This window comes from Bombus pascuorum, chromosome 14 (genome assembly GCF_905332965.1).
Source record: "Bombus pascuorum chromosome 14, iyBomPasc1.1, whole genome shotgun sequence".
NCBI classification, from domain to species: Eukaryota; Metazoa; Arthropoda; class Insecta; order Hymenoptera; family Apidae; genus Bombus; species Bombus pascuorum.
The window spans coordinates 8003743-8022179 of NC_083501.1; the positions used below are offsets into that span (position 1 = coordinate 8003743).

The following is an 18437-nucleotide window of genomic DNA, read 5'->3' on the forward strand; positions in this document are numbered from 1 at the left end:
ATCGTGAATCCCAGAGCTCTTTTGCACCATTGAATTAATATTTTTAATGAAATTTTATGTCACAAGTTACAAATTACCAATATCGATAGCAAACTACACACGATAAGTTTATTTTTATGATTTATTTATTTTAATAAATAATTGAAAATGGAAATAATTAGGTCCAAATCAATGAATTTTTGTGAAAGGCCAATAGTATCTATGATTAGCAGAATATTGTAAATACAACATTATAATGTTCAGTATCTTTGAAATGCTTAGCACGTTAACAGAAACATGTATTTACTTTTAAAATCAAAGAAAGAGATAATGTTGGCATTCAATTGCTTTTCTCACATAACAGATACAAACTTGACATTAAAATAAAGAAAATTTTGCAAATAAATTTTATAAAATACAAGTCAAAGAAAAGAAACCTCTCACCTGCATTTTGTTACTTATTAATTGATTAATATTATTAACTTGTAATTTATTGTGCAATAGACAGACCTCTTATTGAGAAGAGGTGTACAACCTGTTCAGCTTCAACTATAAAAATGTAAAAAATAACATCTTGATTATTATGAATTTATTTTGCATATAATGGTTGTTACCGCACAAGATTTAGTGAAAGTATGTAAAATTTACTCAACAATTAACAAGCAAATAATTTCTCGTGTAAATATGAGTGAAAAATGTGGAATAAAGTTTTGTCGTAGCAGGTTATGAGAGAAATCGATTTTAAAAATTCGTCGAGTACGCGTGCACTTGGCCAAGAACAGGTTGGACGAAATGGAACAGCAGTTCGAGGCGGCATCGTTCTACTTGATTTTTGTTTGCGCGATTAATAAAATAGTATATGCTATGAATAAATGAGGCTGTTTCTTTGAATGAAAAATTATAATATTATCATGAAAATTTTATTAAATTAAAATTATCTATTTATAAAATTTAAATTAAAAATATTATAATAAAATTATTGTCATTTAAACATTTTTAATTTTTTATTTAATTTGTGATCAACTTATGTACATATACATTTTTAAAAATTGATAATTAAAAAGTAAATACTTCATCCAAAACGTAGATTACTTATATTTGTATAGAATTATGGTACTATTCTTTGAGATATGGTAAATGTAATGCACGTGTATTTAGAGAAACTTCAAAATTAGTTTCTCCATCTTCACTAATGAACTTTCGTGTCGATTTTCGTTAATCAAAGTTACGACAGCTTATTAACATTTCCTACGATTCCCTGATTTCCTATTATGTTCATTCGCACGCGCGTGCGTCTCAATGCAGAAAAGATCTTTCCAATCTAATGGGTCCCCAATTTCGCATCAGATTCGTACACGAAAACTAAATCTCTCCTGCAATTCCCTGATTTCGTATTAGGTTCGTCTGCACCTTCTTCGCTTAATAGCTCCCAGATTCGCGTTCAAGTTCGTCTATGCTATTTTCCAACCTTCTAGAACTTCCTCGATTTCACATCGAGTTCGCTTGCACTGTCTTCCCCAATGACAGTGACATGTCGCACCTGGTTCGTTGCGCTTTTTCCTAAGGCTATTTTCATCCACAAGTGACTCCATTTTAAAGGTTCCCTGATTACGCATCAGGTTTGCTTTCGCAAACAGTATTCCTACCGGTTCTTCTGGTTCGCGTCAGATTCGTTCACATACCTGCTAACACACTTTAACCATACTTCCATAAAATATCCCCACTGGTTCCTCGCGCTGCTCGGAGGTCGGTCTTGTATCATATAATCAGCAGCTTAATATCTTTATTAACTACTGAAGTTTTTTCCAAGTTTTAATGTAATAATTGTCCTGAGATTTTTCAATTTATATACACATACACATTTCGAATTATATATACATATGTATATTTGATTAAAAACTCCTTACAAAATCGTCAAAACCAATCCAACTAAACCTTCTGCCTCTTTTTCAGTCAGTTCAACCGCGTAACATTGCAACATTACAAGAAGCAGAGGGCTCAAGATCAAAAGCAACACACGAGCGACCAGAAGCTTCCTATTAGCATACTGAACGGCGTTGATGCAAGGCAAAGTGACGTTGATCCTACGAGAGGCCTAGGTGAGAGGCAGTGATCAGGCCGGTAAGGAGCCGCGTAGTGCAGGTGAAGCTAGGCGCGAAGAGAGGAGAGAAAGCTTTAGAGCAGCGTCGCCGGAGCAGTCACCAGGCATCGTGTACCACCCCCTGGCTACGGGGGGTGGGACAGAAAGACCGTCAGCGTGGGTGCCGGTGCTGCAGGGGCGCGCCTGGCCCGTCGGCTCGCCCGCAGATTAGCACGCCGACTAGCGGCTAGCTCGGGCCCGTTTCGGCGTACCGGCCTGGCGACCTCGGGGGGCCTCACGTCGGCGGCGGTGGCCGTGGCGGCCACGGGGGAGCAGTCCGCTCCCCCAGCAGCTGCGCCACGCCATACCACGCCGAACGGAAGCGCCAACGGATCGACCTCGAGCTCCAATCGCAAGAACAGAGCCATGTCCGTGAGAAGCCTGCACCGGCGCGTCTCTCACCCGTAAGTCACTTAATTCCATTGTTCACCTTAGTTTTGCTGATTAAGTTGGATGACACGCGACTGACACGCGAATGGGATCGAGATTGCTAGAGATAGAGAAAGTAAACAGGCTAAGCTCAGAGAAGTTCTGTAGAATAAATTTTATATGCTATTTGAATACTCAAATGTGTACATGTTACCATTCTTAAGTTTAACGAAACAATCAATATCGATATGTATAAACTTTTGTTTCAATTTTGTGCTATAGCTTTTTTTGAAATATTATAACTCTTTTCATTTATTGGAACAAGAGTGAGATTGGGATATAAAAATTTGAGAATAATAACAGAGTTAAATCCCAGAAACATTATACGCTTGTACATACTTGTACACATTTGTATGTTATTTGGATATTCGAATATCCTATCGAGCTATCCTGCCAAATTTCGCAGAAATACCTGAAAAAAGCAACAATAAAATCGTTTTATGAAATTGGTCACGCTGTCGTCAGATTCTTATTCGATATAAAAATAGATATAGGAATTTTCTACTGTTTGGATTTGGAAACAGAAATCTGTTGACAGCTTGGATTGATCGATTCGGTAAAGCAATTGTCTGGTAAAGATCCGGATTCGAATAATAGTCCGATAATCCGGTTGAATGGTCTTTTTTTCTTTATGAATTGAACATAGGGAAAAATGGCAGAGGAGAGATTTGAATGGTTCAACTCGGTCTAATTTCCTGTACCCGAACTTTCCCGCAACTAAGATTCCGCAGGCTTCCACAAGTCAAATGTTTTTGCATTTAAGGTTTCCTTGTAAATTGTTTTCTCGCGGAAAATTCCTTTATCGTTTCTCCGGTAGTAAAATTGCATTTATTATTCTAGTTTCAAATTTTTTCTCAGCTAATTAAAATTACAAGTTCTTTATAAGCAATTAATGATTTAAAATAATTTATTTAAATTTTATTGCTTAAAATATTCTGCATCTCGTTGAAAGGAAGATATTACGAAATTTACGCGACTGGTTTATTTCCCTCACTGTCAATACTAAGTCTATACTAAGTAGTATAGATCAACCATATTTCCCCGTTTACTCGATTCTTCGCTATTACTACTAATTTTTAATTTTTAAAATACTTAGAAACAAATTTTAGATTAAGTGAACATTAAAAAGGATATGTACATGAATTTAGTGATAATTCTATATAAAATTCTTGAATTACTTTATTATTTATATAATTTAAGGAGTTTCAAACTTTCACCGTCTGTTTAACCAGAGATAAAAACAAATCTACGTGAAACTAGAAATTGCCCAAGCAGAACTAAAAAGGATCCTTCTCCAAGAACTCTGAGCTTAACGAATATCAAACACTCTTTGTAGAGCCAACATTCTTAACACCCCAGCATCTCCGTCGCATTGTACGCGGCGTAATTAGAAACGAGACTGGAGCTTCTCCATTCACGTAAATTTCATTCTATCCAGAGTCGACGTTATTACGCATCTTTCTAGTCGTATGTATTGCTATTTACTGCTTATAATACGTTTCTCGATCCCATCCGTGGAGCGTCTAGAGTGTATAGCAGCAACGCTTCAATCCTTTGAAGCTCGCGAAACTGACGATTACTCGAAGCTAAAAACCGATAACTGGAAGGCGGAACTTGCATTTGTAGTTTAATTCTGGCAGAACCGAGCTTGTTTCCCGAGGCGTGCTCTTGCCTGTCTGCTTCATCCATTTTCCACGAATTTTGCTTCAGAATGACGCGTTTATAAATATAACTATCGATCTGCGCTTATTCTAGTCACCGGCAGTAAAAATATTATGTCGGAGAGACATAATGCTGGGTTTTTTTTCGAGCGGGCGCATCGAGCAAAATCGTCACGGCTCGTAATCGGCACGCCTCGAAAAATTGAGCGCGTTTCTTTAGTCAGGGAAAAAAGAAGGAAAAAAAGAGGCGAACTTCCGTTTAAATCGGGAACGATCGATCCGACGGCGCCCGATTCCGAGGATCTTTCCCACCGATTTTCGCTCGCATGAATGAGATTCGTTTCGCTCGGAAACGGATGACTCACAGGCCCTAATAATCGCCTCCTACGAGTCTTTCACGCGAGTTTTATCCCTGTTGTTGTGAGACTGCAAGTTGAGAAACTTTTTCTTTTTCTTAGTGCATTCTTTTTTATGCATTTTTGCTCGCGCGTTAATAGAAGGAAAATGAAATCATAATACAACTGCATAATTTGTGTATCTCTTGCGTAAAAGTAAGTTTGAGATACTGAATACATCTTTTTTTCCTGGGGAGATTTGGTTTTGTGTCAGTGGTATTTTATCGAGGAGTTTATCGTGTTGAAGATTATTTACTGTTAGAATTTGTGGCCTTAAGTACATGGAGGGAGAAACTGTTACTGTCTGTGCTGAACGATCTGATTCTCCTTAAGCTGTGCATCTACGCTTCTTGTTGTGCAAAAATTTGTCCTTAACGACAATCCCTATGTACATATAGATGATTAGAATAGCATTATCAAAATTATTAATTCTAATTATAATTAAAATAGTCCATGCGAAAATGTCCAACTCTAGTCATAAAGAACGATTTCGGCTAAGAAAAAATTTTCCAGTTGTGCTATAATTTCTTATACCGTTTTACTACGACACAAAATAGTATTCTACTACAACTGAATTTTAACTGAACAATTATCGCGACTACGACTTCTTCCATTCTTTCTACTAGTATTTTCAGTCACGTCAGGTAGTACTTGCTTCCTTCTGAAATCTACGATATTATTATTAACCAGTATCAAATACTTCATCACTTACTGCATTAAAATAGTCTCCGATAAATCTATAAATCTATAAATTATGTACGATAAACCTTCAAGCGAAACCAGAATAACTCGAAGAATTAAAAATTAAATATTCCTCTCCGCGGTCGTTCACCGTTTCGTTTGAGATCCCGTTCACGGCGCGGTTTCTCTCGTATTTCCCCAGTTTCCGGTGGCTTGTACATCGCCATAGATCTCTAGGGAGTGATATACGCACTGCTCAGAGGCCGTCTAAAAAAAGCTCACAGCGCGAAAATAGGCTCGCAAATGCGGCGCGCGTTTATCAGCGCGGCAAGGCAAATGCGCCGCCCCTCGTGCGTCAACAAAGTTAGTCGCGTGTTAGCCTTTGAACAAGACAAAACAAACTGATGCACTGCTCAAAACAATTAGGGGAAACTATCTGCGCGGCGTATCGCCGCCCTTCTGAAAGAAGTATTGTCCAACCTGGCTACAATGCGGGAATTAATTGATGCGCTCCCTGTTTCTCTAGAATCTAGGTGACAGTCAGTTTCCTTCAAATCGACTGTGACCGGCTGATAGCTTCGGCCTGGAATATGTACAGACATTGTTCCATGATATCTGTTTTTCATTGCACGTTTTGGGGAAGAAGTGGATTTCTTTTTTCAAATTGATTGCACTTTGTAGCAGGTCATTTCGAAGGTTGCTGTGTATTTTTGTATAAACTTTATTACGAAAATCATATACAGAGAAATAAGTTTAGCCATTTTTACTAACTTCTTGCCATCGTTGCCATCAAATCTTCGATATCTAGTTTGAAACATTCGGCAAGGTTTGAGTTGAAGAATGTAACCACTACAGTCATTATTGCCTAGCTATTGTTGAATCTTTCTCAATGTAGAGAATTATTTAAACTTCTTAATAGAACAACTGGCAGGTGCAATAGCAGGAGGTATAGTGAAACTTCCTATAATAATTTTTTCCAATCAGAAGTGAGAAGGCAAATAGTACTAAATAGGAAGAAAATTTAGAAACTCGAACGTTCGATGACTTAGAAATTTAACAGTTGTACTCAACAATATAGAATTTTGCATATTTTCTCTTTCATACTACATCACTTTAAAAAAAAAAAACTAAGAGATTCTCTACTTTTCCCTTCTTTTTCAAGACATTCCATGTCTGCTTACCTTACTTATTTCGAACAGGGTACTCCTAACAATCATTATCTTCTATTGTCATATCAAGTATCGTATCTGATAGCTATACCACAAGCTACCATATAAATCTAAGAAAAACTGGAAGAATGTTTGATACCGGTCAAACCTAGCTTGAGTCACCATTAACCATTATCCAAAGTCAATTACCACGAGCTTATAGGACGTGACTCGGCGCAACGGGCATGGGATAATGACTAACAGGTTGCCCGGTGGCGTGGAGTCGAACATTGCAGCGTGAACGCCCGCTTTTAACGACGTCGATTAATTCTCGCGATAAAACGTCGAAATGTCTCTGTTCAACGTGCCATACGGATTGATCGTTGAAAATGGAGCAGGCCGCTTAGATTCGTTCTCTGCTAGTAGCCAACAGCTTCAGGCTTCGGGAGAAATCGTGGCGCGATCCAAACGCGTTTTCCTTTTTCTTTCTTTTTTTTTTTTCTTTTTTGTCATTTTTGTGAAAGCGACACGGTTACGTAATATCTGGTTGAAAAAGGCGACGAAATTTCGCTACTAGTCCGCTTGTTCCCTTTTTCCTCCGTATCCTTCCAATCGCCGCTAGATCCTCTATCCAGTTGAAAACGTCGCTGAAGAACGAAATTGTTGCCGCAGGCTGGATTCACACTTGGCCGTGTCATCGTGAACGCTTTGTTCTACGGCTGATACGCTTTATCGGGCCTATGCAAATATTCTTGCGTTAAATGGCGCGTTAAATCCGTGTTGAGCTGCTCCATTAACGTTGGTAAACTTCTGAACCGCATCTTCCTTGCGAAAAATTGCCAAGCCAGACTGCACGTGCTCCTGCTCGATCAGATGCAGATCATTTTCACGTGATTTTGATGTGGATGCTAAGGTTTAACGATTTTTCTCTAAGTTGGAGCAATCATTTGAGCGAAACGTTAAGAGTAAAGATTAGATGAAACGAAATATTTAATAAATTGAGTGATGCGTTTAAAATAATTGTGTATATATTTCCAAGAGGGTCGATCGTTTGTAAAACTTGGTGCGATGTTACGCGTTGTTTTGTTTCGTCTTGTAATTACTTGGAATAATTTTCTGCCACGTTAAGAGCTCGACGGATTAACGACAACGCGATCGTTAAGCGAAAGCTAAATGAAAGGCAGGGATTAGGATTGGGCGCGTTTCATTCAAATCAAAAGCCGGCTGCGAAAAAACACGTTTCTTGCGCTATTAAATTCCATGTTTATCGCCGTTCGCTCCAACATTGCGTGATTCCGATGTTTTATTCTCTTTTTCTCTTACTTAATATTATATAAAAATGTGGGCAGAAATACAAAATCTAAAGAAAGAAAAAACGAATAGAAACAAAGTAACGAGGTTTTAAGTGTCTGTTTATTCGCGTCGTTCGAGTGCGTTTCCACTTGAAATCTTTTTCTCGTTTCCGTGCCGGTCGTCCCGTGCAATAACTCGCGAAATGATTACGCGGCGGGTGTGTGCTCGTCGAATTTGCATAATCCGTGCGTGATTTACATAATGTCAATATATATACATCGGTGATTAATTTATGTTGCCCCTGGAATGGGTGGACGAACCGAGCAGTTGTAAAATTCGTGTCCCTGTGCTTGGCGTTGACAAATCGTGTTTCTCTTCGTTAAATGTTCCATTTTGCGGGATGTAGCTGATCTTATTATAAGTTCTGTTAAAAATACACTGTATGAAAGAAGAGAAAAAAAAGGAAACGTTATGCATAATTGGTAACTGTATTTACAGATACAGAGATAAATTCTGTATGTCAGAATTGATCGGTATTTATGTTTGTAGTAAAACAAAAATTCGATGGTGTTATTAGAAAGGGCGACCATTCTTTGCTTCGAAATGAAGCCTCAAAACGACGTGACCAATTAACCATTTCGAGCAAGCACGATTTCTAGAGATATTTGATTCTTTACCTGTTTTTATCAAATATTATTTTAAACTATTTCAGTTCCTATGGAAAGTTTCATATATTATATTCATTGACTCTGTTTTTTATTTTAATTTTTATTTTATTTATTTATTTTAATTTTTTATTTTATTTTATTTTAATGTTTTGCATCTCTTCATTGCTTTTATCAAATAAAATTTTGTAAAATTATTTTACTTTCTCGCACCATTTTTCTTCTAAACTTTTTTTTTTGCCGATTATTGTATGAATATTGTACATTGTGTCAACAAATATACGTACATATGTACTAAATAGAATATAGTTAGTGCAAATGTATCTAATGAATTTTTAAAATAACTTTTGCCATAAACGAAGTTTCATATGCGAAAACTTCGTTCCGCATTGTCGACGTGTTTCTTAATGAAGAATAATCTGCTTCCTAGTTGAGCCGTAATTACAGAGATATCCTGTATACTTTAACAGAATTTATATGAAAATAAAATAACATCGTTACAAAGTTTTGAAGAAACTGATTGTCATGTAGAGATTTTTATATCGAGGCCTATGATTGTCTTTCATATTTCTTCCACTATTACATTCCATTCGATGTTTCTTGGAGAAGAGAAGGAATAGAAGATGAAAATACAAATAGCACGGAGAGGGAAATCGAATGATCGATTCAGGGCGGAACGGTTTTAAGAATAGATAGCTATTTTGGAGTCACCTTGTATGGCTAAATTGAATTGTCAGTCTCGTCTTGAGATTTCTGTGAGTGTCCTGAGTCCGATTCCCCAATTATCGACGGCCACGCGGTTCTTTTTGAACGGAGTCCTTGTTAGAGATATTTGATACTTATCAGTTGAAATCGTTTAAAGGGGCGCTTTTAATAAATAAAATTGTTGCTCTGCTTCGAAAACTTCTGTAGATGTGAATTTTCTCAGATGGGAAAAGCTGATAATTAATTGATCTTCGAACGTTACTGTTTTTAAATCACAGTGGAATCTCGATTATCGGAACAACGATTAATGGAAAATTTGATGAATAGCAAGAAAGATCGGAAAACGTGAATGGAGACACAAAGACAATGAAATTTTCATTCAAAATTTGTGTTCATATTTAATATTGATACATATCTAATATTAGGTGCAATTAATTCTGATAATTTGTCTGATTAAGTTATGTTATACATTTTAAATATATTTTTGCTTAAAAGGTGACATATTTCTTGAATATTCAGTATTATTTCGCGAATATTTTATTTTATAGGACAGTAATATAAATTTAGATATGAATAATACATATCTCACGCGTGATATATTTCTACTTATATCTTTGCCACTGTATGTTTATTAAACATTTTGCACTCCCAAGGATTAAGTACTATAAGCTCACAAAATATCAGATCCTTTTTCACGACACCCTATATATCAATGTTTTGCTTTCGACATAGCGCTGAAACAGCAAATGGCTAACGCTGACGCATATCATTGCTGTAAACTTGATACTATATGAATAAAATTATCATGTTTTGTGCTTGTTAAATTCCCCTTAATGTTCTCTACAATGGACAGAAAAAATATTATGCTCTTCACAATGGAACTAACTGAACATGCAGATGCTTTTTATAAAACTGATATCGAGTTCTATTTGGATATATAGAAATGCAACATTATATGTACATATACATATATTTGTTTCCCTTATATTATTTCAATTAAAACTATCAACATTCAAAATATTTACACAGATATTATAGATCGATATCTTTAACGTTATAAATCTTAAAGTGATCTTTAGTTTATTATTAAAAAAAAAGTATCTTCAAAATGTTTGTTTCTAAAGTATAATTTAATCTGTTGAACGCATCGATAAATTTTTTGAGCGGACACTTCCTTTAAAGAATCGCCAATCTTTAATTTTTGCCAAGAACAAAATTGCTTTTGGAGATTTAATAACCTCATTTCGTAAATTCAAAATAGACATTTCTTTTGTGAAAAAGAAAAATTATTTTCTAATAATAATAATTGTTCTTTATAGATACAATATTGACATCGTAAATTGTTAAAATTAGGCAGAATATCTTATACTGATCTAACCGAAAAGAATCACACGGCGAAGGGGCTAACCGTGTCATAAATTTCAAGATCTCCATTCAGCCTGAAATTCTACAGTTCCCGTTTTTACTGGAAAAAAATAGTTCGCTCGATAAATTCAGCTACTGCATTGAAATTTCCACGAAGGTCTTGAAATTCAATTCCTATATCGTCGAGCTTCGCGCACTCCACACGAAGAAAACGATCTAAAGGTTGGTTTCATTAAGAAAAACCTTTCGAATGGGGATATTTTTTGTTGAACGAAACACGTCGACCTAGATAAATCGATTTTTCCGAGATGCATGCGGTCACATTTCGCGATTATCGAAGTGCAATTCGTGCGTGTAGACGAACGCTTTAAAATTCTCCGGCATGAAATTCGATTTTTCTCGCCGGTTTTCATTAAAAAGGAACGCGAGGCTATCGTTTAGAAAAAAATTAAAGGAAAAAAGCAAAATACACAACTCGTAACCGCGCAATGGGAAGGTTAAGAAACAAAGGGAGCAGTCACGTTTCGTTTCGTTTCGTTTCGTTTCTCGCTCGCAGCCAAGCGAAAGGGTGAAAAATGGAAATACCAAGAGCCACAGAAATCCCGAACACTGGGTTCATCCGTGCTTAAGTTTCTCTATCTTGTGTGAGTTAATCTCCACATCATGCTATGCCTCGTTCTCTCCTATTTCAATGCAAACGTAGTATTGAATTTGCGAAAAATTATGTACAACGTTATATAGCTGCGCCAGAGCCTACGATAAAGAATTTAGGATCTTTGTGAATATCTATGATAAACGATGTTGAATTTGTAAACGATCCTATGTCTTATTACAGTGAATGTAATTGTGAATGTGAATGTGAATGTGCACATTTCCTGATCGATCTATGCATATATTAGGTGGAGTAATAAGTTCGTTCGTACCTTTTTAAAAGAGCATTAAGGATCGTTATATAACACATATTATTTTGTCTTGTCATTTATGGATTAATTAATTTATTTAACATATCATTTCAAAATTTGACTCTTTTCAACAACAAATTTTGATGTACATGTATTTCAATATTCTTTAAATTATTTAATGATCGTTCGTAGCAAAAATGTTCAGATTGAAATAATTTATTCCAATATTAGTAGTCCAGTAAATACCCCAATAATTTCAAACATTCTAAATCCGAACGTAACTGTAATAATTTTTACTGTAGTTAATATAATTATAACATTTCGCAAAATATAATACGAAAAGCAAATAATGGAACAAAATAAATCTTGCCAAACTTTTTTGATTTTTTAGATAACACTGCATTTTAAAATTCAGAAATCACGTTCATAATATGACGAAATCGCAACCACGAAAGTAATATACAACATTAATAGCTAGTTTCAACAAACGCATCCAACGCAAAATTACCAAATCGATACTTTGATTATTCAAAGTTACTCATTACGATATACATATAGTTGATGAAACAAATCTCTTCCTGCTTTATGTCTATTCATAATAGGTAGAGATACTGATTTGCATAAACATTCATAATCCAATTATAAATGATAAAATTATTACACATTCTACTTTCAGCAATTTAACAATTTAATTATATAAGGTGTCAAAAATAAGTAAGCATCCGGATACTTTTAACCAGGGGTGCATTTAAAAAGAAAAAGAAGATAAAAAGTCACGTCACGGCTTCCTAATTTCGCTCTGAAATTCATTTCCACCACGCCCGTTTACAGCTTTCGGTGTCTCATTAGGATCGATCGGAATCGTTCGAAAATAAATTACACACAAACATACAGCCACGTATGCAGAGAGGCAGCGGTGGTGTGAGACGAACGTTAAACGGTCGTTGGTCGGAGGCCCATGGTAAATTCCATAAATACACGTCACTGACGAGGAAAACGTTATTGCAGCACCCATACTATTCGCTCTCTTTCTCTCCCTCTCTCTCTTTCTCACACTCTCTCTTTTACTTTCTCTCTGTATTTCCTTAGCTTGCTCTCTATCGTCTAATAACATTTGCATACATGCCAATAAAGAGATAGGTTCGGCGACGTTAGAGGGTGGTAAGTGGTGGTTGCGTTTCGGAATCTAAGATAACAAGATAGAAACGGCGGAGGTGTATAGTAGGCGTTACAGAGAGTCGACCAGGGAGCAATCAATAACTGACCCATATTGTAGTCCTCGTTCTACTCTCTCTTCTATCTTCACTCCGCATCCTTCTCCTCTCTCTTCGTTCCTTCTTTGCACCCCCTGCTACAACGCATTCGTTCCCTCACTCTGTCTTTCTTTCTCCATGTCCCTCCGTTATCCCTCTCTTATCCCTTCCCCTACGGTTCCTATGTCTCCTGCTCTCTCGAAGAATCCCGTTCCCCTATGTTCACGATATTTCTTTTCTTTTCTGTTGATTCTCCTTCTCGTTCGTCGCGAAAATTCGTCACTAGCCACTTGCGTTCCCTTTGACATTTTTCACGCACAAACAGAAAATATCTCGTGTCACAGACTGGGTTGTGGTTAATTGGCGGGTAGGTCTGGTTCCAGGAAAAATTTCACCTTGAATGTTTGCCATCCGACGTTTTTAGGCCGCTGGAATCCCGAATTCGACGTGTTTAACACATCGTTAATTGTGTTTTCGGTCGTGTATCGAATTTGGAAATAGGTGACAGGATTGCAGGGAAATTGATAGCTCCGAATGCGTTGAAATTGTCTCTTATTCAGTGTGGATTTTTGTGTAAAAGGATATAAAAGTGGAATTATTGTAACCGCATTTATTACGGCATCTTCATTATCAGATGTTTTCGTTCGTATATGTATTTGTAAATTTTAGGGATAGTTTTGTGATACACCGGTTGTAACTTTGCTTATATAATTGAATTTTCGGTTGAGTATCAAATTCCAAAAAAGTGACAGGGTTGCAGGTAAACTGATAGTTTTAAATTCGTTAAAATCGTTCCTTTTCCTTTTAGAATTTTGTGTAAGAAATATAAAAATGGCATTCTTGTAACTATGGTCGTTGTGGTAAGTTCCAATTACAAAATATTTTCGTTCTCATGTTTGTCAATTCTAGGACTGATCTCCTGAGACATCGGTTACAATTTCATTTAATCGAGTTAATTGCATATCGTCAATTGAGTTTTCAGTCGCGTATCGAATTTATAAAAGCCACGGTCACAGGGTTGCAAGTAAATTGATAGTTTCCGATAAATGGAAATTGTTTTTTTCTCGTCATTTTGGAATTTATGTACAAATCTTATAGATCCATAGATTTTATGTTCAACATGATTTATAGTTAAAATTTCATTTCAAAGTTTCTCTTTCTTCAGAAATTTGAGAATTTTACACGAAAAAAATAAAAGTGAAATTGTAATAGATCTTAAGATGTGGTTTTATTTGACACTAGTTGGGATCTCATTTCGACGTTTAGTCTTCTTTGTCGGAGTTTCATGTTTAATGCGCTTTAATTGAGCTCGAAGTCGCATATTCGCCGTTTAATATTCAAAAGGCGGATTTCGGCGTTGATGAAAATGGGAAATTGTAGTTTCCGTTTTGTTTCCATCGTGTTACGTACTTATTTACTTTAGTTTCGATCGTGTTTTCAGTTTCGTGCAGGGGACGTGGGATTTTTCAGTAAAATTCGAAGTTTAATGATTGATGTCGGTCTCGAGCGAAGTTTCGAGCTTCGATATTCTACGTGAAACTGCAAATTCGGACATTTTTGGAGCGTCGAAAAGCTTTAACGCGATTTAAGCCAGGCGTACTCGATTCGTTCAACTTCCTGCGATACGTTTAAAATTTAGAGCCATTAGTCTTGAATTTCGTATGCAATTAAATATTTCGTAGCTACTTTGCTTCGATAAGGTGAATTGGCTGGATCAAACGAGGATCAATTCACGTCTCCAGAAATGTTCACGTTTATCCATATGTTAATTTCACGAAAAATAATTCTCCATTTTATATTCTTTTTTTACGTCACACTAGTACATATATTACTATTAGTACGTGTACAAATACCTCATATATTTATTACGTAACACTTCATATATACATACATATGTTGCATTATGTATGTATATAATCATACTTTTTTACGTTATTATATAATTTTCTTTAAGTTTAAGATGATAGTATAATTCGTTATGATAGTATAATTCGTTAATTTTATTTTTAATAGATTCATTAAATTGTTTATTATATTCGTTCTTGTACATTTTTTATGTCTTCTTTTCTTTCTATCAATTATTGTAGTCGAGAAAGTTGAGAATAGTCGCTATATATAGTGGGAAAGTATAGTTCATGGACAAGTTGTAAGCTCAGAATCTCCTTGAGGCAAGTTCCACGCATTAAGAACACACCCTGTATGGATCGCAAATCCGTGTATATAACAAATATAACAACCCAATACTATGAAAACCAGGGAGTTGGCATGTGCCGCCCCTCCATCACGAAATTCTCTCTTCTTTTCTGCCAAACGATTTAAGCACCATCTTTTTCTTAACTCGTCAGTACCATAGTGCATCTTTCTTTTTGACGATATCCTTTCATAAGTTTTTTCCTTTTTCTTGGAATCGATAAACGCAACAAATAAACATATGAGATTATAAACATTGTTTCTGTCACAATGAACACATTTAAGTATCATCTAGTAGACTTTTGCAATCCTTCGACAAAATAATCTTTCGAAACAAAGTATTTTGCTTTAAAAGATAAGAAGTTATAAATGTCTGTCAACTTATCTACACCATGTTTTATTCATTTCTTATCTGTTATATAATATTTTCACATTATTAATGCCTCTAATAGCGTCAGTGCAGTATAAAGGGTAAAATTTTTATAAATAGGTAAAGATTCTTATTCTGTTATGAGAGTTTCTCAGAAGCCAACTGCACAAATCGATTTTTCATGAAGTTAACAGGTTTACATTTTCCAAGTGCATCAATAACACTCAACATCTCAGAAAACAAACGACTTATTCTCATAAATTTATTTATCACAAACAGACACCATAGATGTTTATAAATTTCAAAAAGTCGTATTTGTATTTTATGACGTCAGTCAACATGACGTCCGAAGAACTCATATTACATTCAACGAAAACCAGTGAATCCAATCGGAACAACGATTACCAAATCCTCTTTTCTCAAATCTCGCTCGAGCAAACATACCAAAGTAAAGCGGATGGCATTTTTCGCGCGGTTTCGTCAAGAATCCGTAGTGGATTAGCAAGAATCGTATATCAGCTGGTCGTCCGTTTGGCATACGTTCAATGTTGAATTATTCGCGTCAGAGTATAACCGTGTCTGGTTTGTTCGTCGGAGAGGGGAAATGAGAGGACAACGAGCAGTATCAGCTTTATTAAACAAGAAACGCCGCAACGATTTCGCTAATTGTACGAGCGTGACGACCCTTTCCTGATCGAAATCATCGACCCAGATCTCTCTCGTTTCGTCTCTTTGGCAGCGGATCGGCCTGTGTCGCCTAAATAGGTGGCAGCCAAAGGCGTTTTTCGAGTGGGCCTGAAAGCCAAGCGGTCCAACCGGCAGAAGAAGTGCTAGAATGGTTCATATCTCAGCAATCTCTGTCGAGGTTCGCAGGCTAGCTGCCCTCGAGAGGGGACTCTACAATCTCTAATATTGCGTTCTAACCCATATAACCGGGGCCGGCCGGCTTCAAGATGAGAAACACGCGGTCGCGAGATATCAAAGTCGCTGTTTATTAGCTGCCAGCCGCTTCTCAACCGTCTGTTTCGAAGCTCTGTTGCATCAGGTACATCGCGACTAGGAATTTCAGAGGTTAACCACGCTTCGTGGCCATTTTCGGTACGTAAGAAGCCGTACATTAGGTGTTTGGAGTACAGCCCCTAATGTCCTTTGCGGTTATACAGTATATTCTTGGATTTGGATGCATTCAAAACCACGGAAGCGTTCAAAGTTTTGATACAGTTACTCCCATTAATATTCTGACACAATACCATATCTGTTGCTTTACATGAAAGGGAATGATCTAAATATCGTATTGCTTCCTTTACGATCATATGAACCATCCATTTGTAGTTTGAAAATACGTAAAATATTTCTTCCTGATAAGAACATTTAATTGTTCAGTGGGTTTATAACAAAAAAGAGATTGCTCTCTTTGTTTGAATGCGGTCTTCTGCTTTATATCTTCAGTGGTCCTAATCCGATAGTCGCGGACTGTAAATTATGTCGACTTTTATTCAGATAGAAACATCAATATATTACACGTTACTTTAATTAAAGTTATGTACATAGAATATATTTAGGCAGATGTTACAGTTCAGTAGCTGTAGCGTTAATGTCTTACTTTATGACTTATTGTAACTTCTAATTTTTTCTTTAAATTTCTATTGTATCCTCTTGACTGATCCCAAATGTAGTGGGATTTGATCCCAAACTATACAGTAAATTATGAAAAATCAGTATAGAAAAACGATACATGAAGATTATTTGGTATTCTTTAGTAAAATTAGATTAAATTAATACAATAGATTGTTTAGTAATATTCCACATGAATACTTTACCTTTAAATTTGTCTTAGATTTCGTTACAAACTTCTCAAGCAATCTAATACTTTGATCTGCTTTTGACGCCACTTTGCTCGAGTATTATCGAGACGAAAAGTAATTTGGTAAACTAGTGAAAGTTTCAAAGCTGTGGTGACTATCATAGGTCACAGGTAACCGCGCGACGTGGCGCTGAACGTGTTAAGTGTAGCTCTGGGTGAACTTCTGAACTTCTCATACTTGAGATAAAGGGTATGTTGCAAATATTTACTCTGCGTGCTAACACTTTGCTCTTAAAGAATGGTTTCCGAGGTTTGAGCAAACGAACAGAGAGAATTGTGTGGTTCTGTTACATCAGTGATTAAGTGATTGTACTTGGTGCATTTATATCTGTATATTTAAGGAGTATAAAAGAGTGAAAGCAAACGTAATTGAAAGTGGATTGATTGAAATTTGATGCTGTTACGGTACTTGAGATGTAAATGTCTGTTTTATTTTAAGAGTCTTGAGATTCGATTTGAACCAGACGCAGAAGGACGCCTGAAATAGTCAAGTATAATTTGTTCTTTTTATTATAATGCCAAGCTTAAATTTAGACTTTGATATTTAAACTAGTTAGACACAAAGACACACGTGTAAAATTATTATTGTTTCTTATATTGTGGACTTATATAATTCCAAACATTTCTTAATAGAATTAAAGAAACGAAACATGCAGTTGGTAAGCAGATTATTATCATCAAATGAAAAAATTACAAATTTTATATTCTTAAATCTAAAATACTTTGCATATGTTTTAATATCCTTGTTATATGTTATCAAAAAAACAACAGTACTTTATGTAAGAAAAAACTTTGTCTAAAATATATTTTCCATTTCATTCTTGTTCTAGTTTCAAATAAGTGATAATTTCGAAATGAATATAGAGATTTGTTTTACTCTTTAAACGTTACAATGAATATTTCACTGGATAATGTATTCCCAATTGTGTATATGAACATTTGGAGCCAGACTTGTATTATCTTAGATACTAAAAATATATACTACATTAATAGGAAGAAAATTAATTATAAAATGAATTGAACTATTTTGTAGTTTAATATACGTGCGTTTTATGAAATTACTTGAAAAGTTTTACTTACGCTATAACTATAGCATTAATCATACATTTATTATTAATTGCTATACAGTATACAGTAATAACGTTATTCTGTGGAAGTATTATCACTTATAACGCAATATTTTATGTAAGATTTTTGTTTGATGATATAAGAGGAAGAACACGGCGAGTTTAAGACTGAAATAGTAGATAATAATGAAGCACGAGTACCGATTGAGTGTGATTCTCGTCAGACTTGTCAGAAATTAGCAGTATAACCTAAGGTATTAGAATTTATCGTTTGAAACGATACAGAGCTCGAGTCACGCAAATGCTCTGCTTTTTATCTCCTCTGTTAGA

The 18437-nt window shown here is 35.7% G+C and overlaps 1 protein-coding gene across 10 annotated transcripts in view; it reads left to right on the forward strand.

Moving 5' to 3' along the window:
- The window catches only part of LOC132914357 (potassium/sodium hyperpolarization-activated cyclic nucleotide-gated channel 3), a 222451-nt gene that overhangs the window by 4030 nt on the left and 199984 nt on the right, over positions 1-18437 (forward strand). For all 10 annotated transcript variants that reach the window (XM_060973412.1, XM_060973409.1, XM_060973410.1 and 7 more), the window contains one exon: positions 1933-2523. In XM_060973412.1, the coding sequence (XP_060829395.1) occupies positions 2486-2523 (38 nt within the window). In that variant the 5' untranslated portion in view covers positions 1933-2485. The remainder of the gene's footprint in view (positions 1-1932; positions 2524-18437) is intronic.